Source organism: Carcharodon carcharias, chromosome 15, assembly GCF_017639515.1.
Source record: "Carcharodon carcharias isolate sCarCar2 chromosome 15, sCarCar2.pri, whole genome shotgun sequence".
Lineage (NCBI taxonomy): Eukaryota > Metazoa > Chordata > Chondrichthyes > Lamniformes > Lamnidae > Carcharodon > Carcharodon carcharias.
In genome coordinates this window covers 26,204,460-26,229,340 of record NC_054481.1, presented here as the reverse complement: position 1 = coordinate 26,229,340, position 24,881 = coordinate 26,204,460, and the positions used below count along the sequence as shown (strand labels likewise).

General features: G+C 40.8%; 1 protein-coding gene across 4 annotated transcripts in view; it reads right to left on the bottom strand.

The window, feature by feature from the left end:
• Positions 1–24,881, bottom strand: part of baiap2l1a (BAR/IMD domain containing adaptor protein 2 like 1a) — a 166,874-nt gene that overhangs the window by 56,387 nt on the left and 85,606 nt on the right. For all 4 annotated transcript variants that reach the window (XR_005945304.1, XM_041206417.1, XM_041206418.1 and 1 more), the window contains one exon: positions 23,157–23,225. Coding sequence is in view for 3 of the 4 variants with exons in the window: in XM_041206417.1 (XP_041062351.1) it covers positions 23,157–23,225 (69 nt within the window). In the remaining variant the exon portion in view is untranslated. The remainder of the gene's footprint in view (positions 1–23,156; positions 23,226–24,881) is intronic.

The window sequence follows — 24,881 nt, the reverse complement described above, 5'->3', positions numbered from 1 at the left end:
CAGGTGTGATGGAATACTCTCCACTTGCATGGATGAGTGCAGCTCCAACAACACTCAAAAGGCTCAACACTGTCCAGAACAAAGCAGCCTGTGTGGTCAACACCCCGCCCATCATCTTAAATATTCACTTTCTTCACCACCAGTGCACTGTATCTGCAGTGTGTACTATCTGCAAAATGCACTGCAGCAACTTGCCAAGGTTTCTTTGACAGCACCTCCCAAACCTGCCTCCTCTACCACCTAGAAGGACAAGAGTAGCAGGCATTCGGGAACACCAGCACCTCCAAGTCACACAGTATTCTAACTTGGGATTATATTGCCATTCCTTATTGTCACTGGGTGAAAAACCTGGAACTATCACCTAAAAGCATTGTGGGAGTACCCTCACCACATGGACTCCAGCAGTTCAAGGCAGCAAATCACCACCATCTTCACAAGGGCGATAAATGCTGACCTTGGAGTGACACCCATATTCAGTGAATAAAAACTAAACAAACTGGTTTATGCCAGTGTTTATGCTCTACATGAACATCTTCCCATCCTACTTCATCTAACCCTTTTAACTGTTGTTTTTGGGCTGGTTTGCTTAAGCTTGTTTAAACATGTTTGTTTAAGACTGCAGTACTGCAAGACTGCATTTTTCAGATGACAAATGGCAGGATTATAGTTTTGAATGATTTGCATGGTTATCTGAACTGCTCAAACATATCACAGCCTCAACACAAGCCTAGCCACTCCTCAAACCAAATGTGAAAAGTATTCTTCACGTCAACATCACCCTCCAGCCACCGCAGAACTTTCAAGTTGGCATTTAAACAGTAGATTGCATCTTTATATCATCCAAGGTCAGAAGAAGAAAGCCAATAATTATCAACATTTCCACTGAATTGCAGCTAACAGACTGCAATTTTATTGATTAATGAAAATGATGACAAAAAAACCAACAAGCCGATGTCAGCCAAGATCCATTGAAATACAAGTTGGAAACAGAGAAAGAGTTAAGATTACCAAATGCTCAAGAGAAGCATTCCTTTAAAAATCAATGTCCTATTAACTGGAATGAACTGCATTATCTTATGATGTTTGCGTACTCGGGAGATTGAAACACAGTGACAGATGAAATGTCCTTGACATGATTACTCATATTAAGCCACCTCAGTCAAACACCACTATCGCTACCAAATCTGTTTGGTTGTATGATTCAGATATTCAAACTGAGATCCTAGGATGTTATTTCTGCTGTTGTACACTAATAAAAAAAATTATACAGATGACAACAGCTTTCCTCTGGATAGCTGGGACAATCAGCCAGGGTATATCATGGCAAGCCAATCTGCCTCTGCTTGTTCTGTGTCCCTGCTGAAGATGAATTTGAAATTAATCACTTCATGCTTCTCTGCATTAAACTTCAACTGCCAATTGCCCTCTCATTCTACCAACTTGCCTATGTCCTTTTGAAGTTCTACACTATTCTCCACACAGTTCACAATGCTTCCAAGTTTCATATCATCTACAAGTTTTGAAATTGTGCCCTATGCACCAACGTTTAGGACATGAATGCATATCAGCAAAAACAAGGGTCCCAATACTGAGCCCTGGGGAACTCTACTACAAACCTTCCTCCAGCCCGAGAAACATTAATAACTACTACTCTCAGTTTCTTGTTACTCAGCCAAATTTCTACTTTGTTTGTCTTACAGGGACCTCTGGATTTGTTTGCCCTACCTTTCTCTTTTGAGGGAATATACCTTAAGTATGTCCGAACTCTCTCTTCTTTGAAGATAGCCCATTGTTCAGCTACCATTTTTCCTGCCAATCTCTGACTCCAACTTATTTGGCTCATATCTGTTCTTACCCCATTGAAGTTGGCTTTCCCCCAGTTAATTATTCTCACCCTGGATTGTTTTTTGTCCTTTTCCGTTGTCAGCCAAAACCACATGCTCCAATGATCACTGTCCCCTAAATGTTCTCCTGTTGACACTTGATCCAGTTAGCCCACCTCATTCCCAAGAACCAAGTCAAGTGGTGCCCCCTTTATCATTGGACTGGCAACATACAATGCTTAGAAAATCTTCCTGAACACACACTTGGAACTCTTGCTCTTCTCTGGCCTTTACACTGTTACTATTCCAGTCTATATTTGGATAATTAAAGTCCCCCATTATATCTACTCTATAATTTTTGCACCTATGTAATTTCCTTGAAAATTTGTTCCTCTATCCTTCTCACTAGCTGGTGGCCGATAGACCACATCAAGCAATGTAACTGCATCTTTTTTGTTCCTTAGCTCTAGCCAAATAGAATGCACGTAGCATTCATAACAAAGTAAATGAATTCATGGCCCACATTGAAGTAAATAAATATAATCTGATAGCAATTACAGAGACGTGGCTGTAGGATGACAAACATTGGGTCCTTAATATTGAAGGATAAATGACATTCAAGAAGAATAGGAGGCCAGATAAAGGTGGAGGGGTAGCACTGTTAATCAAAGAGGGCATTGGTGCAATAGTTAGAAATGACCATGGTTCAGGAAATCAGGATGTAGAATTGGTTTGGGTGGAAATGAGGAATAGTAGGGGAAAAAAGTAATTAGTGGGAGTGGTCTACAGACCCCCTAACAGTAGCCACAGTGTAGGGCAAAGTATTCAAGTGAAAATATTGTGTGCTTGTGATAAAAGGGACAGCAATAATCATGGGTGATTTTAATCTACATAAACTGGAAAAATCAGATTGATAGAAGCCTGGATGAGGAGTTCTTAGAATAGTTTCTCAGTGAAACACGTTCTAGAACCAATCAGAGAGCAGGTTATATTAAATTTGGTATTGTGTAACATGACAGGATTAATTAATGACCTCAGCATAAAGGCACCCCTAGGTAGCAGCAACCACAATATGATTGAATTTTACATCCAGTTTGAAAGGGAGAAGAGAACTATGTGGGGATGAAAGCTGAGCTAGCTGAAGTGAACTGGGAAACTAGGCTAGAGGATAGATCAATGGAGAAGCAGTGGCAGACATTTAAAGGGATATTTCAGAGTATTCAGAATAAGTACATTCCTACTATAAAGAAAAATTCTAAGGGGAGGACCCATCATCCGTGGTTAACTAGAAATGTTAAGGAAAGCATCAAACTTAAGGAAAAAACGTACAACTCCACAAAGATGAGTGGCAGGATAGAAGATTGGACAGAATATAAAGAGCAGAGAATGACTAAAAGGTTAATCAGGAGAAAGAAATTAGAATATGATAGGAAGCTAGCTAGAAATGTAAAAATGGATAGCAAGAGTTTCTACAGGTACTTAAAAAGGAAAAGAGTAAGAGTAAAGTGAGTGTTGGTCCTCTAGAAAGTGGCAGTGGGGAGTTAATAGTGCATAATAAGGAAATGGCAGAAGAAATGAACAAATATTTTGCTTCTAGCTTTCACTGTAGAGGATACAAAAAACATTCCAGTAATAGCTGCAAATCAAGAGGTGAACTGGAGAAAGGAACTTGGTGAAATTTAAATCACTAGGGAAATGGTACTGAGCAAATTGATGGAGCTGCAGGCTGGCAATTCTCCAATCCCGATGGACTACATCCTAGGGTCTTAAAAGAGGTGGCTAATGAGGTAGTTGATACGCTGGTGTTAATTTTCCAAAATTCACTATATTATAGAAAGGTTCCATCAGATTGGAAAGTTGGAAATATAACCCCTCTATTCAAGAAGGGAGGGAGGCAGAAAACAGGAAACTATAGGCCAGTTAGCTTGACGTCTGTTGTGGGGAAGTTATTAGAATTGATCATTAAGGAGGTTATAGCTGGGTACTTAGAAGAGCTCAAGGCAACTGGGAAGAGTCAGCATGGTTTTGTGAAAGGAAATCATGGTTAACCAATTTATTGGCATTTTTTGAGGGAATAACATGCGCAGTGGATAAAGGGGAGCCTTAGTCTTCGATTTCCAGAAGACATTTGATAAGGTGCCACATCAAAGATTATTATAGAAGATAAAAGCACATGGTGTAGCAGGTAACATATTAGCATGGATAGAAGATTAGTTGGCTGGCAGAAAGCAGAGAATATGCATAAATGGGTCTTTTTCTGATTGGCAGGATGTGACAAGTGGCGAACCACAGGCATCTGTACTGGGGCCACAACCTTTTACAATTTACATCAATGACTTAGAGGGGAGTGAGACATGGTAGCTAAATTTGCATATGACACAAAGATAGGTAGGAAAGTATGTTGTGAACAGGACATGAGGCTGCAGATGGATATAGATAGGTTGAGTGAGTGGGTAAAGATCTGGCAAATGGAGTTTAATGTGGGAAAATGTGAAGTTGTTCACTTTGGCAGGAAGAACAAAAAAGCAGAGTATTACTTCAATGGAGAATGGCTGCATAATTCTGAGGTGCAGAGGGATCTAGGTGTTCTAGTACATGAGTCACAAAAACTTAATATGCAGGTACAGCAGGTAATTAAGAAGGCTAATGGAATGCTACCCTTAATTACGAGAGGGATTGAACATTAAAGTAAGGATATTATGCTTCGGTTAAACAAGGCATTGGGGAGACGGCACCTTGAATACTGTGTGCAGTTTTGGTCTCCTTATTTAAGGAAGGATGTAAATGCATTGGAGGCGGTTCAAAGGAGGTTTACTAGATTGATACCGGGAATGAGTGGGCTGTCTTATGAGGAAAGGTCGGACAGACTGGGCTTTCCATTGGAGTTTAGAAGAGTGAGGGTTGATTTGATTGAAGTTTACAAGATCCTGAACGGTCTTGACAAGGTGGACGTCGAAAGGATGTTTCCTCCTGTGGGTGAGTCCAGAACTAGGGGACACAGTTTTAAAATTAGGGGTCACCCTTTTAGGACAGAGATGAGGAGAAATTTTCTCTCTGAGGGCTGTGCGACTTTGAAATTCTCTGCCTCAGAACGTGATGGAGGCGGGGTCATTCAATATTTTTTAAAGGCAGAGGTAGATTGATTCCCTTGTCTAACAGGAGTCTAAGATTATCAGGATTAGATGGGAATGTGCAAATCGAAACACAAGATCAATCATGATCTTATTGAATGACAGAGCAGGCTCAAGGGGCCAAATGGTTGACTCCCGTTCCTATTTATGTTCTGATGTTCTTTCTCCAGCACTGCAATGTTCTTCTTACCACCAATACCACCACACCAGCCCCCCCTTCCACTTTTTGTCCATTCTTATTTTTCCTGAACACCTTCTATCCAGGATTATTTAGCACCTAATCCTTCCCTCCTTAGAGCCAAGTCTTTATTATAGCCACATCATCATATTTCCACGTGGCATCTGTACCTGTAATTCACCAGTCTTATTTATACATTCCATGCATTCACATACATGCACAGTAACCCTGACTTAGATGTTATTACTTTTTCGCCTTACTCTGACCCCACCTATTAACTTACTATTCTCTATTCTAGTGCTATTTTTCCCAGCATTCTGTGCACCTTGGTATTCCTCTCTGATATTATCTCCTGGTTCCCACACCCCTGCCAATTTAGTTTAAATCTTCTCCAATAGCAGTAGTAAAATGCTCTGCAAGGAATTCAGTCCTGGCTCTATTTAGGTGCAATCCATTCAGCCTATCCAGGTCCCATCTCCTCCAGAGCCAGTCCCAATGTTCCAAGAATCTAAAACCCTCCCCCGGCACCGTCTTTCCAGCCACACATTCATCTGTTTTATCTTTCTATTTCTATACTCACTTGCCTGTGGAACTGAGAGTAATCTGGAGATTATGACTTTTGAAGTCCTGCTTGCTAATTTCCTACCCGGTTCCCTAAATTCTGGCTGCTGGACCACATCCCTCTTTCTGCCACTGTTGTTTGTACCAACATGGACCATGACTGCTGGCTGTTCACCCTCCTTCCTCAGGGTGCTCTGCAGCCGCTCAGTGACATCCTTGATCCTGGCACACATACCAACCTGGATTCACATCTGTGGCCACAGAAACACCTATCTATTCCCTTATATCTTCCTTTGGCTTAAATTGTAGTAACTCCCCTCACACTGAACTCATTGCAAAGACATGCCGAAAACCGACCTCAAATTACCATACATCAGGTTGCTCTTATCACTGATGATAGGTGATAACATTGAAAGAGGGCAGGCACTGAACTTAAGGATAAAAATGTTTCACAAGTTACTTTGGAGTGGAAAAAGAAATTGGTTAACTGACAACAGGGAGGGAGAGGGAGATAGAGAGAGCGCATTTAGGATTCCATACATTTACAAATTAAATTGAACACAAATGAAAAGCATTGCCAAAATATATTCAGACAGTTCTTTTCAACACAGAATTTTTACATCAATCACATTCTGAAACTGCAGGCATGCATTTGTGACAAGGCATGCTTAGCATTGGTCCCACTGATACACAAATAATACCTAAAAATTGTTTTTCCAATTACAAAAGATGGACACTATTATTCCAGTGGTTTATGCCTCCAGTAAAACATTACTTGAGCTACCCTTTTTAACAAGAACAACGTAAGACCAGCTATGGGAGTGTCAATCATATGGCAACTGTAACAAATGCAAAATACTAGTGCCTCCAATGTCCAAATTCATTTGAAGAATGCAGCAACCTCAATAACTATGCTGTAAAAGTCAAAATTCCTAGTCTATATTCCCATTACACATCATTCAGATGCATTAAAAATGATTTTAAGTATGGAAAACAAAAGGTTTATAAAAGCATTGTGAGCCCAAATAAAGCCGCTCACTGTTTATGAAAAGCAAAGCATAGTTGCTCGGTGTGCATTCTTTGTATTTGGAAATGTATATCACTACCATGGACTTGAATTTTCATGAGATATTACAACAGAATTCCTAGATACTGAAAAAATGTTGAATCATACTGATAAAGCACTAGATCTTGGAGAACACTATCTTTTAATTATAAAATTGTATTTTGCAAATTTAAAAGGTGCCAAAGAAAAATTACACAAAGTTACTTTGAAGTAGCCACATGGAAGGGTTATGAAACTAGTCACTCTTAGCACATATTCACATACTTTATAAAGAGGGGCTAGAGATCCACCAAAAAAGGATACTGGTGGTATCTGTGGTGAATATTTTGCTATAATAATTGTTTTGGAGAGGATGTAGGGGAGATTTACCAAAAAGGAACCATGGATGAGGGACTTAAGTTTTTGGAGAGATTAAAAAGCTGGAATGATTCTCCTTAGAGTAAGGAAGGTTAAGGGGTGGGGGGAGGGATTTGATAAAGATGTTCAAAATTAAGAGGAATTTTGATAGAGTAGATGGAAAGAAACTGCTTCCACAGGCAGTAGGATTGATAACCAGGGAACACAGATTTAAGATAACTGGCATCCATTGGGTAAATGAGGAGAAATATCTTATGTTGTGAGTTGAAATAATCTGGAATGCACTACCTGATTAAATTTTGAAAGCTGATTCAACAGTAATTTTCAAAAAGAATTTGGATATATACTTGAAAAGGAGAAATTTGTGGAGTTGTGGAGAAAGAGCAGGGGAGTGGGACTAATTGGATAACGCTTGCATAACAACGTCATTCTGTGCTGTATGATTATATACTTATGCTGATAGAATGCAAAGGAAATTATGGGACGCCATAGACCTGCCTACGCCCCCACACACACCTCCCCACCACTGGCTAAAAAGTAAGAGGGGTGGCCCACCTACGATACTGCTCCTGCCCCGCAGCCATTTAATGCTGGGAGAAGTTTTAATTGGCTTAAGGCGAGACTTTGGCCCCTATCTTGGGAGGGTGTTCCACCTTAAGTGCTGCTGGCCAACAGCTATGTAGACCAAGCAATGCCAGATGAGTGGTGGCCACTCCTGGGACTACAAACAGCTCCAGAAGGAAGTGTACTGCAATGGAGCCAGACATCAAGGTAAATCTGGGCTATCGCCATGGCCAGGCTCCAGTGGTGGGGGTTTAAGAGGCCAGAAAGGCTGCAAATGCCCATCGGAGGTCCCCCAGCTTGCCTGACACCAGCACTTGCAGCTAAAGCTGCTTGGTGTGTTTTCCCCCTGCCTTGGGTAAAATAGCAGCAGGGATAGGCTGAGGCCTTTAAGAAGGCCCCAGTAAGCCCAAGGGCGGGTGGCTTGATACCTCTACACCGTGCCCCGTAAAATTTGAGACAGGTCGGGGGCAGGTGGTTAGGTGGTGGGAAGGCCACATGCTGCATTTTACGAGCTTCCTGCCTTCAAACCCCTCAGTGAGGTAGTGTAAAATCCAGCCCATGATATATATCAACAGTCCCTCACAACATTAAGCTATATATTATACTGTATGATAAAGGATGTACTGTCTGCTCACTACAGTATTGCAGAGCAACAACTTACAAGGCTCTGAAAACCAACACAGTCTCGTTTTATGTTAAACACAGGTGATAACATTCCAGCTAGCTAAAATATGATTGTGAAATTCTGTTTTGGTTCTGTCTTATCTAAACTTAAGTGAAATAATTTAATTGTAGGAGTTACAGGTTTGTAAAGACTACCTAAAATTTTGTAAAAGAGAATTTAATGAAACAAGACCAATTCTAGGATAAAAGCAAAATACTGCGGATGCTGGAAATCTGAAACAAAAACAGAAAATGCTGGAAAAACTCAACAGGTCTAGCAGCATCTGCGGAGAGAGAAAGAGAGTTAACATTTCGAGTCCATATAACCCTTCTTCAGAGCTGAAGAGAAGTGGAAATGTGATGAAATTTATACTGTTTAAGGGGAGTGGAGCAGGTGAAGCTGGATAGCGATAGGTGGGGACAAAGGAGAGGTTGACAAAGATGCCATGAACTAAAGGACAAAGGGAGTGTTATTGGTAGTGGTAAGGGCTAAAAAAGGTGCTGATAGTGTCATAAAGGTAAGAAAGCAGAATGTGATAATAGCAGAACAAAGGTAGCATTGTGTGAAAGAACAACATGGGACAAGTAACAGATGGCCCTTTTGGGGATGGGGTGGGGGGAGGGGGTGGCAGTGGGGAAAAAAGGATAGAAAATGGGATAGAAGGGGGGGATAAAAAAGGGGATAAAACCATGGATAAATGAATAAAAATAAAAATACGTGGATAAAAAATAAAAATGAATGTAGAAAAAAGGGGATTAAAAAGGGGGTGAGGATAGAGGCGAGAGTTCATAGTCTGAAGTTGTTTACCAATTCCAGTGTTATTAACTTTTTCTTAAAAGCTGAATGTATGCTTTAGTGTTCAAATAATTGCGTTTAAAAAATTCCAACATTGTTTACACTTTGTACAAGTTTGCTTTATCAAGCTAATTTGGCCAAATTGGCTTGAAGAGATGTAATCAGATTTACTGGAATGCACAATGCAGAGAATACAGGGAGTTAGGTAATTTGTCCAGCATGATGGTATGTCTAAAATCTTTGTAATTGTTGTTTCAGAGACATTCATTTAGAACTTTCAAATGAACTTTTGTCGAGAACGTTACTGACTGTGGGCAATATACAACTATAACAGTACCACTATGAGTGAGTTATTGTATTAACATTGTGGTAATTTTGGTCTCCTTACCCAAGGAAGGATATTCTTGCCCTAGAGGGAGGCAACAATGGTACACTAGACTGGTTCCTGGGATGAGAGGATTGTTCTTTGAAGACTGATCGACTAAAGTAGGCCTATATTCCCTAGAGTTTAGAAGAATGAAAGGTGGTCCAATTGAAACAAAATTCTTAAGGGCTTGACAGGATAAATGCAGAGAAATGTTTTCCCTGGCTAGGGAACAGTGGGGGATAGTCATTAAGATGAGGAGAAATTTCTGCACTCAAAAGTTTTGAATCTTTGTAATTTTCTACCTCAAAGAGCCATGGATGCTCAGTTGTTGAGTACATTTAAGACAAAGGCCAATAGATTTTTGGCCACACGGAATTAAGGGATATAGAGATAAATTTCACTATAACATAACTAACACTTCCTGGCCTAAGTGGCAAGGGACAGACTGATCCAGTCTGATAATGGAATAGAGCAGGGAACAGAGGTGGGAGCAGAGTGCACCATCCTCCTGCCTCTTTTGCTTTAAAAACTGGATTTTTGAATATGGGTGACTTCAATAACACTTCTAGGTTTTGAAATTGCACTATATTCCAGCTTGTTACACAGCTAGAAATGTGTGCTTAAAAGTTAGCTGAAAAGAAAATCTTTAAAATCAGATTCCATTTTCTAGCTTAGTTCCAATGACAAACTGACACTTCCCCCACTCTTCTTCGAAATAGTGGCATGGGATCTTTTACAACTACCTGACACAGCAGACAAAGGCAGCACCTCCGACAATGCTGCATTCTCATCAATACAGCACTGGATTGTTAGCTTAACATTTGTGCTCAAGTCCTGCAGTGGGACTTAAACCCACAAACCTGTGATTCACAGGTGAGAGTAATACCCACTGAGCCACTGCTCATGCACAAAGCTTTTGCTTTGGATTTATAATGCTTCTATGAAGTGCCTTGGGACATTTTATGTTAAAGGAGCTATATAAAGACAAGTTGTTGTTGTTGCTGCTAGACCTTGTCAGAATTAATAGCAACAGGTATCTTTCTACTTAATTACAAAACAGTAGATGTGGCATCACCATTTCAGGAACTGGTTTAGCAATGGATTATAAGGCAGGAATGCATCACACAATAACAAATGTTTGGGTTTTGCTATGAATAATAATCCTTCTAACATCAGGGAGAAGCATGAAGAAGCCAATGATACTCAATGCACTTCACTGTCAACAGCAGTTCCATCACTGTAAGCAAACAGGGCAGTGCTGATGTGTGAGAGTGAACTGCACTGAATGATAATACATGTACCTGTTTGTGACACCAGCATAAACATTTGGGCCAGGATTTTCCCCTCGGCGATTTGGGAGCGGGGCCAGCTCGCCGAGGGGAAAATGATGAGGGATGACCTCGGGAGGAATCCCCAATGTCATCCCGGTCCATTTAAATTTTTAGGAAGGCGGGCGGACAGCGAAATCAGCTGTCCGCCCGCCGACCTGTCAATGGCCAATTGAGGCCACTGACAGGCTAGTTAAGATAATTAAAGACCTGCCCATCCAACTTTAAGGCTGGCGGGCAGGCCAAGAGCCCCAGCAGGCTCCAGATTATTCATGAAACTTCATCCACTGGTGGGATGAAGTTTCATGTCCGTTTTTTAAAAATGTAATAAATTTTAATTGCTTATTATTAATATGTTCCATCTTGTGTGACATTGCCACATGAGGGGGACATGTTAATAATTTTAAAATTTTTCTATTTTTAGAGTTTATTTACCTCTCACGAATCTCCCTGAGACAGGACTTTGCCTCAGGGAGCAGTGTGCTCTTATACGTGCATGCGAATGAGTGCACTTTGACAGTTGGGGATTCCCTCCCCCCCCCGGGCAGGCCACTGGGTGGGCCTTAATTGGCCCACCCACTCAAAATGGCGGCAGGCCCCGTTTCAGTGGCGGGGGTTGGCTGTCCGCTTGCTGCCGAGCCGGTGGGGCCCGCATGCCATCTGAGGGCAAAATTCTGCCCTTGATGTCTGGGGTATCCTTCTCTTTTTGGCAAAGATAAATTAACGCTTACATCCTGTACAGACAAATGAAACAGTCGGCAGTTTCAGTCTTTAGAGCAACAACTGTGTATGCATGCATGTAATTAATAATTAAATTGTTTATGTTTGGAGCTGTTGCACAAATCAACCTGTAATATAAACGGGACAGTTTCTGCAGACATTATAGTAGTTCAAATGAACTCTTACCTAGCCTTTCATGTTCTATTCGCTGTAAACTTGAGGCCATCTGTTATGGACAGGGACGAGAAAGAACTGAAACTCCCTTTCCCTTCCCTCGCTGTTCATAACCAGCGAGTTTTTGAAAAGGAACGTGTGCATGTTTCTTAACCTCCGAGCATATAGCTTACTTGAGTAGTCAGCAGCATAGAAACAAAGAAAATAGGAGCAAGAGTTGGTCATTTGACCCTTCGAGCCTGCACTGCCATTCAATATGATCATGGCTGATCCTCTATCTCAACGCCATACTCCTCCTCACTTTATAAATAAACAGAATTATTTATTCACATGTTCACCCCATAAGTCTAATGCTACATCACTCACATGGCACTCAAACACTCGAAAAAAACTGTTAAAGAAATGATGCACTTATGCAAGTTATAAGTTTGTAATTCATATGTTTGGCTCGACTTAGAAAGAACACTTAAAGCAGGCCCAGTGAAGAAGGTGTTTCACTCCTGAAAAGTAGTCTCGGAGGGTTCAATAGCTGGAGTTGTACATCAGAATTGTAGCAGGATTTTCTCGCAGAGATGAAGTTTCAGCAGGTCACAAAGTTAGGTAACCACAGTTTTCTTATCAGGAGATCAAGCTTTATGTACTGGTGGTTTTGAAAAGGAGCAGGATGGGAGACTAAGATTTTGAAGTCTCCAGGCTTTAAAAGGCAAAGATGATGCTGTCCTGTCTGCTGCTGTCTCTACAGCTGTTGTTTGCAAACTGACTGATTTCTCCCTGGTTTTTGGGATAACAAGGTTTGTTATCCAAAGACAGTTTCAGTCACATGATCAATACTTCTACTGTCCACCTAGAATGGTTTGAAATTGGAAACCATTGCTACACAACTGAGAATGGATAGGGGTTATTCACACTTAATTGGTTTCTCTACAGTTCCCTTTATTGAATTTCGTCTCTGGAGACAGGGAGTATGAAAGTCTATTGATTTTGAGTTTTGGACGAGTTCACAAACAATAGATGGTGTGAATTCAGATGGCTTTTGTCTTGGTAGGTCCTTTCAGGGAGGCCTTGTGGCGCAGTGGTAGGTCCCTACCTCTGGGAGAAGGTTAGTAAAGACAGTTTGTCTGTGGGAAATGAGAGATGAAAGGTAAAGGTACCACTTGCATGCAGGACAATGAGTAGGTTGGAGGGGAACTTCCAGGTGGTGGTGTTCCCCTGCATCTGCTGCCCTTGTCCTTCTAGATGGCAGCAGTTTTGGGTTTGGAAAGTGCTGTCTAAGGAGCAATGGTGAGTCCCTGCAGTGCATCTTGTAGATGGTACACACTTGTTGCCACTGGTGGTGGAGAGAGTGAATGTTTGTGTATGGGGTGCCAATCAATTGGGCTGTTTTGCCTTGGATGGTGTCGTGCTTCTGAAGTGCTGTTAGAGCTGCACTCATGCACTGGAATGCACTGCCTGGGAGGGTGGTGGAGGCGGGTTGCCTCACATCCTTTAAAAAGTACTTGGATGAGCACTTGGCACGTCATAACATTCAAGGCTATGGACCAAGTGCTGGTAAATGAGATTAGGTAGGTAGGTCAGGTGTTTCTCACGTGTCAGTGAAGACTTGATGGGCCGAAGAGCCTCTTCATCCAGGCAAGTGGAGGGTATTCCACAACACTCCTGTCTTGTACCTTGTAGATGGTAAACAGGCTTTGGGGAATGAGGGGAGTTACTCACCACAGGATTCCTAGCCTCTGACTTGCTCGTGTAGCCACAGTATTTATGTAGCTAGTTCAGTTCAGTTTCTGGTCAATTTTAACCCCCAGGATGTTGATAGTGGGGATCCAATGATGCTAATGTCATTGAATGTCAGGCGGCGATGGCTAGATTCTCTCTTCTTGGGGATTGTCATTGCCTGACACTTGTGTGGCACGAATATTACTTGCCACTTGTCAACCCAAGCCTGGATATTGTCCAAGTTTTGCTGCATTTGGACATGGACTGCTTCAGTATCCGAGTCATGAATGCTGCTGAACATTGTGCAGTCATCAGTGAACATGCCCACTTCTGATGATGGAAGGAAGGTCATTGATGAAGCAGCTGAAGATAGTTGGCCCTAGGACACTACCCTGAGGAATTCCTGCAGTGTTCAAAATTGAGGAGTGCTGATTTATCAGCTGAGGGGTGGGTGTTACATGGTAATCAGCAGGAGGTTTCCTTGCCCATGTTTGCCCTGATTCCATGAGGTCCAGAGTCGATGTTGAGAACTCCTAGGGCAATTCCCTCTCAACTGTATACCACTGTGCCGCCACTTCTGCTGGGTTTGTTCTGTCCCACTGGTAGGACATACCCAGAGATAGTGATGATGGTGCCTGGGACAATATCTGTAAGGCATGATTTCGTAAGTATGACTATGTGAGACTGTTACTTGACTAGTCTGTGGGACAGCTCTCCCAATTTTGGCACAATCCCCCAGATGTTAGTAAGGTTGACAGGGCTGAGTTTGCCAGTGTCGTTTCTGGTGCCTAGGTTGTTGTCACATATAGGCCAAGGATGGCAGATTTCCTTCCCTAAAGGACATTAGTGACCCAAATGTGTTTTTATGACAATCAGGAAAGGCTGTGTTGTCATTATTTGACTTTTAATTCCAGATATTTATTGAATTCAAATTCCACCATCCACTGTGGTGAGATTCGAACCTGAGTATCCAGAGCATTATCCTAGGTCTGTGGTTTATTTGTCCAGTGACAATACCACATGCCACCACCCCTTTCCTAAGTTCCCTTACTGTAAAGTGCAAATGAGATAGCAGCTTTTGTGATGCTGGATGGTTTATATTAATGCAAAGTAATGCGCTTTGGTATGAAAAACGCACCAACAACATTTCAGAGACCAACAAGCAAAGTGATTGAAGGACTAAGCAGTTGTGCTGTTTATATTATAATAAAAGCAAAAAACTGCGGATGCTGGAAATCCAAAACAAAAACCAAAAATAAAAATACCTGGAAAAACTCAGCAGGTCTGACAGCATCTGTGGAGAGGAACACAGTTAACGTTTCGAGTCCGTATGACTCTTCAAACAGAGGAGTTGCTGTTTATATTGATGACTTAGTGGTATTCAGTCAAACCTGGGAGGAACATCTATGACATTTAAAGGAACTGTTTGACTGACTACAGGAAGCTAATTTGGGTGTAAATTTAGCTAAAATTGAATTTGCGGAAACAAAAGTACATATTTAAGCCACGCTGTTGGACATGGTCAAGTGACCTCACGAGATTGCAGAGTTCCCAGTGCCTATAACAAAATGAGAAGTTTTGAGCTTTCTGGGCATGAGTAGATTCTATTGGAAATTCATGCCAAATTTCAGCAGTGTAGTTGCTCCATTGAATAGGCTATTTGAAAAGAACAGGAGATTCCAATGGACACAGGAGTATCAGACTGCATTTGACAGCTTGAAAACTGTACTAACCACTACACTTGTTCTAGCAGCATCTGATTATAGAAAGCAGTTTAAAACGGCTGTTAACATCCATGAAGTGGCTGTTGATGTGGTGTTGCTACAGTTAAATGAACAGGGATTTGAGAAGCCAGTAGGATATTTCTCATGGAAATTGAATGTACATCAGAAGAAATATTCAACTATAGAAAAAGAGACTAAGTTTGGTGTTAGCTTTGCAGTATTTTGAGGTGTATGTTGCAAACAATTCTTCAGAGACATTTACACATACCGACCGCAATCCTTTGAAGTTTCTCAAGAAGTTTTGAGACAAAAACACCAGACTGTTTCGGTGGAGTTTATTACTGCAACTGTTCAATTTAAAAATTATACATGCGGCTGAACAAGAGAATTTAATTGCAGATGCGCTGTCAAGAGCTTAAATTCAAAAGGACTTGGATGTTGGGAAATTGAGAATGGACTGGAATGAACTCTACAAAAAACTTGTAAAATTTTCATGGTTGATATATGTACACCATAGTGTAACAGTTTTTTTTGTATAGATAAGTATAGTAAATGATACGAAGTGAGTTGAGAAAATGAAAACATCTTTTTGAAGTATGATGTTTCATTTTTTTTCCATTGAAGGAGATGTGATGATGGATTTTTAAAAATATTTTGGGAATATGGTGGTATTCTTTAAAGGTGTGCGTGCATCCATGATTAATTAAACTGGGGAAGGTTAGTAAAGACAGCTTATCTGTGAGAACTGAGAGATGGAAGATAAAAATGCTAGATGCATATGTTTGTAATGAGGAGCTATGGTGAAGTTGAATGTACGAGTCAATAAGTTGGGTTTTAAAATTTGCATTAGATGATAGGTAGGGACTTGACTTTTCAGCTGTTAAATTTCAAAGGGGAGTTCAGAAGTAACAAGGGACTTTTACAACATACAAGGGAAGGTTATTAAATTTTATTGACCCGAAAGTAGAGACAATAAGAAAACGTGAAATATTTTTAAATTTGGAAAAGTTGAGTTAGAAGACATGCTCAGAACAATAAAATGTAAGGTGAAAGGAGAAAAATATATTTAAGGAAAGATGTTTAGTTGAGATGTGTGGCTGTGTGGGGTAGATGTCCTGAGATCAGATCTGTGCTGGGCAAGGGTGAGAGGGTTGTGAATTTGAAGCAGCCATCGAGTTTTCAAGGCAGAGAAGTCTTTGTTTTCAGAAAGCGGTCTGTTTCTGAACCATTCTTTTGGATATCCACAACAGAGTGTCATGAAGCTATTAATGCATATAATATTATTGGAAAATATTTTTCTTTTAAAATAGAGGTTTAGTCTGTGGTTGTGTCTTAACTGAATTAAAGCCAGCTAGTCTGGGTATTTTGATATGTACTAATTTTGAGATGTGGGGTGAAATCTGGCACCTAGCTAACAGAGACCAAGCAATATGCCTATATTATTAATAAAATTGGTACTATGAAAGGGGTTTTATTGTTAGAAGAGGTGGAGTTCAAAGAGGCTAGTGATACAATGAGAATTTACATTCAATGAGACGTGCTGGATATAACTGATGGCAGTTTTCGTGTGAGCAGGGCAGCGGCAATGTAAGATCAAAGCAGTTGTAAGCCTCCAACTGTCTCCACAGGAACCAAAGTGAAAAGAACCTCATTTTGAATTCGTAAGGTGAAAATCCTTTGCCTGATGCCTGGTTAAGTCTATGGGTGCTGTTGCCTTATGTAGATTAGTTTGGGAATTTGCTAAAAATTATAACAATAGTAATTTGTAGCCAATATGTGTTTAATGTGTTGTAACTTAATAAAATATTTCATTTAGTTTAAAATAAACATCTTGAGAACAGGTGGTCTGATTCCTGAATTTAGAGTTGCATCTCAAACATACCACTTAAAAATATAGCTTATGACTGTTGTTTAAAGTTTCCCTCTAGGATTTTTAAATAACTCAGCTTTACAAACTGCTGGGTCATAACAAGAGTGGAAGAGAGTGAGAAGTTGTGTGGTATACCTTTTACTAAAGTGACAGCAGCCTTGGATAATAGTACTGAATTCTTATAATTAAAAATCTATAAGGAAGCTGTTGTCAAGTAGTTTTTGACCAAGTGGGTTTTTTGGGGGGATGTTTCATAAAACTGTTTTAACTGAGAGTTTCAATATTGTGTGCTTAAGTTTTTTTCTTCTTGTTAATAAATCTTATAATGTTAAAATCCTAGAAGTCTTACTGGGATTCTATGCTTCTGGGATCAGATCCTTCCCTCATTTCAAAATACAAAAAAAAGGTTATGATCAGTAAGTCAAGTTTCCCTCTGGGATTTGGCTTGCTCCACAAATAACAAAGCCTTTACTGGCATAACTCAATTTAAAACTCTGCCGCCAGTGTCCTAACACGCACCATAATCCTGTTCATTCTTGTGCAGGCTGACTGGCAATGGCGCCCAGTTAAGCAACACCTTGATTTTAAAATTCTAATTTTTGTTTTCAAACCCATCCACTGCCTTGTCCCTCCCTTTCTCTAATCTCCTTTAGTTGTACAACCATCTCCTCCCCTCACCAAAATTCCTCAAATTCTGATCGCTTCCACATCCTCAATTTTAACTGCTCCTCAATTGGTAGGCATGCCTGTAACTCTTTTGAGTACAAACCCATTTCCATCTGTTTCAGATGAAGTTACATTGTTTCATAGTTTGCCATTGTGAGATTTGAACTCTTGATCTTGGGGTTAACAAACCCAGTACCATAACCACTTGGCTATTTAGGCCAAGCCATGGCATGCCTGTAACTCTTTCGAGTACAAACCTGTTTCCATCTGTTCAGATGAAGTTACATTGTTTCATAGTTTGCCATTGTGAGATTTGAACTCTTGATTTGGGGTTACAAACCCAATACCATAACCACTTGGCTATTTAGGCCAAGCCATGGCATGCCTGTAAATGGTATGTTAATTGTATTGAGGTTAAGGATATACAGGTGAGGGGCATTGATTGATTAAGTATCTTGAGCACATAAAATAGAGACTTCTGGGACACTGGATGTTGGTTAGGGTGGGGCAGACATTTGTACTGTTTCATTCCACAATAAATAAAAAAATGGTGTCTGGTTTCCCCACTTCATCAACCGGCTTCAGAACAGATTAACAACCTCTCCCTAAATCTTGCCATCTTTTTATCTTGCTTTCCGCTTGTAATACACACTTCACAAAAATCTACCTTTTTGGTCAAGCTTTTAGTCACTGGCCTAATGTCTCCTTATGTGGCTCAGTGTCATATCTTGTTTTATAATGTCCCTGTGAAGCACCTTGTGATAATTATTAAGTTAAAGGAGCTATGTAAATACAGGTTGTTGTAACTCTGCAATATAACATATTTAAACTGCAGGGAATTGTTTTGGGTTTATACAGTGAGATAATTCCAGAACACCAGCAGCAACACAAACAACTGTGCAAGCTGGAGTAATTTACCTTCATTGGGTCCTGTCTTATGAGCTGTTCTTGACACATGACACCAATGTAAAAAAAATAGGCACAGCAAAGTTTAGCAAGTGCAAGACCAGCACAATTCTTTATCTGGTAAATTATAGCCAAAACCCATTGCAATTGCTCCTATCACACCTCCTCGATGTTTTGGTAGTAATCTGGTTTGACAACTGTGATTATGGCTAGTAACAGTGCACGTCATCTGAAACAAAATCCATAGTTCCTGTAGATCTTTGCTATATTGGTACTAATAGCAAGACTTTAGATGTGTTACTAATACACAATTTCTATTTAAATACAAATCGGACACCTTTTGAATCATAAAAACAAAAAACTGCGGATGCTGGAAATCCAAAACAAAAACAGAATTACCTGGAAAAACTCAGCAGGTCTGGCAGCATCGGCGGAGAAGAGGAGAGTTGACGTTTCGAGTCCTCATGACCCTTCGACAGAACTTGAGTTCGAGTCCAAGAAAGAGTTGAAATATAAGCTGGTTTAAGGTGTGTGTGTGGGGGGCGGAGAGAGAGAGAGAGAGAGAGAGAGAGGTAGAGGGGGGGGTGTGGTTGTAGGGACAAACAAGCAGTGATAGAAGCAGATCATCAAAAGATGTCAACAACAATAGTACAAAAGAACACATAGGTGTTAAAGTTAAAGTTGGTGATATATATCTAAACGAATGTGCTAATTAAGAATGGATGGTAGGGCACTCAAGGTATAGCTCTAGTGGGGGTGGGGGGAGCATAAAAGATTTAAAAATATTTAAAAATAATCCACCTATTTCCATTATTTTTAAATATTTTTAAATCTTTTATGCTCCCCCCACCCCCACTAGAGCTATACCTTGAGTGCCCTACCATCCATTCTTAATTAGCACATTCGCTTAGATATATAATCACCAATTTCAACACTTATGTGTTCTTTTGTTCTGTTGTCTGTGACATCTTTTGATGATCTGCTTCTATCACTGCTTGCTAGTCCCTACAACACCCCCCCTCCACTTCTCTATACACACACACACACACACCTTAAACCAGCTTATATTTCACTCCTTTCCTATTTCTACTTAGTTCTGTCGAAGGATCATGAGGACTCGAAACGTCAACTCTTCTCCGCCGATGCTGCCAGACCTGCTGAGTTTTTCCAGGTAATTCTGTTTTTACCTTTTGAATCATGTTAATTGATGCCAGAGGACTGGAGAATTTCAAATGTCACACCCTTGTTCAAAAAAGAGTGTAAGGATAAGCCCAGGAACTACAGGCCAGCTGATGAGGAAGCTTTTAGAAACAGTGGGCAGAATTTTGCCCTCATAGGGCGGGCAGGCAGGCAGCAGAACTCCGCAGCCGAAATGGGGCCAGCTGCCATTTTGAGTGGGCGGGCCAATTAAGGCCCACCCAGCAGCCTTCCTGACAGGAAGTGCTATGTGCTTCCTGTGCGGGGGGTGGAGGGATTCCCCATCTGTCAAAGTGCGTGCGAAAGAGCACACTGCTCCTTGAGGCAAAGTGCTGTCTCAGGGAGCTTACTGACAGGTAAGAAAAGTCAAAAAATAGAGAAATATTAAAATTATTAACATGTCCCCCTCATGTGACAATGTCACACCAGATGGGATATGTTAATAAGAAATACAAAGTTTATTACATTTTTTAAAAACGGATAGGAAACTTCACCTCGCCAGTGGATGAAGTTTCATGAATAATCTGGAGCCTGCTGGGGCTCCTGGCCTGCCCGCCAGCCTTAAGCTTGGATGGGCAGGGTCTTTAACAAGGTTAATTAGCCTGTCACTGGCCTTAATTCGCTGATTTCGCTGTCCGCCCACCTTCCTGAAGATTTAAATGGACCGGGATGACATCGGGGGTTCCTCCTGATGTCATCCAGCGTCATTTTCCCCTCAATGAGCGGGTCCTGCCCCCAAATTGCCAAGGGGAAAATCCTGGCCAGTAATTCAGGACAAAATTAATAGTCGCTTGGGCAAATGCAAATAAGGTTAAATAAGGAAAGGCAGCATGGATTTGTTACAGGCAAATTACGTTTAACTAAGGTAACAGAGAGGGTAATGGGGTTAATATGGTGCACGTAGACTTCCATAAGATATTTGATAAAGTGCCATATAATGGACTTGTGAACAAAGTTATGGTTTATGGAATAAAAGGGACAGTAGCAACATGGATATAAAATTGGCTGAGGAACAAGAAAGAAAGGTGATGCATGGTAATTTTTTGGACAAGGAGGAAAGTTTGTGGTGGGGTTTCCCATGGGTTGGTGACAGGACCCTTGCTCTGATGATATATATTAATGACCAAGACTTTGCTGTGCAAGAAGGCACAATTTCAAAATTTACGGTGATACAATACCTTGAACTTTGAGGAGGATAGTGTAGAAATTCACAAGGACATAGACAGGTTGGTGGAATGGCCAGGCAAGCGGCAGTTGAAATTTAATGCAGGGACGCGTGAACTGATTTGTTTTGGTAGGAACAATAGGGAGAGATGATGTAAAACAAAGCTTACAACTCTAAATAGGGTGTAAGAACAGGGGATCTAGGTGTATATGTGCACAAATCATTAGGTGATAGGGCAGGTTGAGAGCATGGTTTAAAAAAAAAACATATGGGATCCTGGGCTTTATAAATAGGTGCATAGCTTACAAAAGCAAGTAAGTCATGACAAACCTGTATAAAATACTGCTTGGCCTCAATTGGAGTACTGGATCCAGTCGTGGGCACCATACTTTAGGAAGGTTGTGGAGACTTTAGAGCACGTGCAGAAAAGATTCATGAGAATGGTTCCAGGGATGAGGAATTTCAGTTATGCCAATAGATTGGAGAAGCTGGGTCTGTTCTACTTGGAGAGGAGATGGTTGAGAAAAGATTTAATAGAGATATTCAAAATCATGAGGTATCTGGATAGAGAAGATGTGGAGTTACTGTTCCCACTGATGGAAGGATCGAGAACCAAAGGACAATGATTTAAGTTGATTAGCAAAAAAAGCAATGGTGACATGATGAAAATCGTTTTTTGCGCAGCAAGTAGGGTTTGGGATGTACTGCCTGAATATGGTGGAGGCAGATGCAATTGTGACTTTCAAAAGAGAATTGGGTCATTATCTGGAGGAAAAATTTGCAGGGTAATGGGGAAAAAGGTGGGTAAATGGCACTAGGTGAACTGCTCTTGCAGAGAGCCAGCACAGACACTATGGGCCAAATGGCCTCTTCTGCGCTGTGAGAACTCTTTGATTCTATTATTTTGGATAGATATTGTCAAAACCTTGATTGCAAAAGATGATGGAAAGAGATCATGACAGCATGTGCTGGAGCTAGCATGATGTTAGCAGACATTTTCAGAGAGGCACTGCCAAGGGTCAGATGGCAAGTCTCCTACCTATTTGACCAGAGCTGATGTGCAATATAACAAGATAAACATCCTTCATTCGAGAATTCAGATCACACACATCCCTGCCCCATTGGAGCCAATGGCAAATTTAAGAGATAAAAACGTTTCATGTCACGGGATGTACCAGCCTGTAACATATTCCAGGTTTCACTGAGATAGGGAAGTGGGAATTTCTGCAAATATCCTGACCACTTTTGTGTTAGTCGCCTTGAAAGGATAAGTACAGCCCTTACAAGGCTGATTGGAAACTCTGACTGCAGGCTGGGACCTGTCTATCTAGGTTGATGCCTATTTCTGTGCTGTTCCATCCCACTGGAGTTATGGTGAGTAGTCATAACAACTGAGTAAACTGGGGCCCAAATCTACGTCAGTTTATAACCAGGAGTGAAAAAGGATGCCCATCTCACTTGAGAGCAATGGTTACCAGCTGGAGACAGGTCTGTTTTTCCGAGTCAGGACATCCAGAATGATAAAACCCCAGAAAGATAAAATCCCAGAAAGATCAGGATAAACCACATAGTACCTTTCAGAGTGGTTTCTAACATTTGTTAAGTTTTCAAAGGTAAATTGAATATCCCTTTTTTACCCTATCCCATGTGTTTTTTCCCTCCACCCTGGAAATAGTGCTTCATTAAGCATGGTTACAACATGAAATAATGATGTTTTAATACAAAATGATTCTTGTCTCATTCTTGTAGAATGGAGCTTGGAACAGCAGTCGATCACAGATTTCTTATAGTAATAGGATTGCTGATCCAGAAGTAGGTACTCTGTATTAAATTTAGAATTACAATTATTACAGCTTCACCATCATATGTTTTAAAGAAATATATTTAACAGTTCAAAAAGTAAAATGTACCAAAAAATTGGTATAATTTCCATACTTTCTATAAGCCTGGGAGTTAATAATGTCACATGATTTTATTATATGTTAGTTTTCATAAAATATCTAGTGAGAGTTGCCAACAAACATCAAACATGAACTGAACAACAAACTATTAAATACTTCTGGTTTCACCCAAAAATGCCACAAGTAGCAATTCAAACTTCTGACTATTAACGAGACACACAAGAATTTGTCACCAACATGGTTATTGAAAGATCTTTAATAGTACAGTTGCTGCAAGATACATCACCTGGGTGTAGACGACATATCTGGACCTTGTTCCAATGGCCTGGTGTAGGAGGTTGGAAACCAACCTCTCCTGTGCGAGAAGTAAAAATATATGTTGGAATTAAATGAGAACATCAAAATTCTACAGATAATGCTAACAGCTTTGACATTCCTCTGTATAATTTTCAAGAACAGCTGTAGAAGGACTTGAGAAAATTATTCGCCATTTGAAGATTTTGGGATTTAAATACAGAATTCCAAAACTGAACTGGTCTCTAGATTTGATATGTAAAAAATCTTTTTGTAAAAAATTTGGATCTGGCATGACCTATCCTATTCAAATGAATCCATGGATTTACAGTGGGATGGTTTACAGGTTTTTTTCCCCGCTTCTGTGCATGGGCTGTTGCTAAATTGCAATAAGATGTTGTTGAGGTAGGATGTTGTCAAGATTGTCTTGGTGCTGGGAGTAACTCCAGCAAATATTTCTATGTATAATGAGGCCTCGGTGAATGTTTTGTAGCCTCTGGAGGTCCTTCAGCTTCTTCCCACTCAAAACCAAACAATTTGATTTTCAGAATTTGACCCAAACAAAATTTGAAAGAACTTGAAATTACCCAAGTGTTCATTCCTGCCAATTCAAATTACAGGAATTTAATCTGCTTCAAGAAAAGAAGGGGCTATTTTATAGTCTACAGTTAGAAACCAAGGCCACGATAGTTATAGAGAGGTGGGGGGGAATGGGGTCATAATGGTCGGGAAACTCGGAAATGCAGGTAACTCAGAGGTCCTTCAAAATTTAACATTGGGGTTAAAAAATCATTGGGGAGGTGAAGGTGGCTGAGCACCAGATCATCAGGTTGCACAAATGGAGCCCAATTGCAGAGCACAGGGAGGCGGACAGGAGTTGTGAAAGGCAGTCATTAAATTTACAACTGTGCTGTCAGTTGAGGCACGCAGCCTCATTAAAATATTTAAATGAGGCACCAGCTTCTGGAGACGCAGCTTGCTTGCACCCAAACTGCCTCCATTAAAACTGGAAATGGATATGCTGGAGGTAGGTTGGTGTCCAGCTCAGATTTTAAATTTTCAGTCACCATCCACCCCACCCTCTGCCTGTCCTGGGAGTTTAAAGCTCATTCCTCTGCACCCCCCAAAAGTAAACTGATTCAGAGCATACATACAAGTCTCTGGAATTATACACCTGATGCAAGATGAGGCAAAAGAGCATAGTGAACAGCTGTCAGTGACTTACAAAATAGCAATCCAATAGTGGAGTTTAAATAACATCAGAATGCTCAAACAGTTGGTTAGTTATCTGAAATTTAAGGACTAGATTAACATTCAACAAGTTGCTGAGCGATCCAGTTTTAAAAAGATTGTATTCAGTATCCATTACATTAGTTTGACAGCCAATTCCTTTGACATTGCAGGTGTTTGAATATAGTGCGCTGAGACAGATATTCTAAAGCGTGATTTTCAATAGTGATTTACAGAAAAATTCACAATGGGCAGAATTTTGACCTCGGCGGATGGTGGCGATTGGTAAGCTGACCACCGCCCGCGATCGATGCCGGAAGGTGATTTCACGCTGCTGGCCCGCCTAGCGTAAAAGTCAGCTGGATAACCTCTGAGAAGGGGCGGGCGGGGTCCAATGGCGACCCAGCAGCCAATTTGAAAGCGGCATAGGCAGGCCCAGGGAGGTGGCCTGCGTTGGAGTTGCAACAGTGACATGGCTGTGACCTAG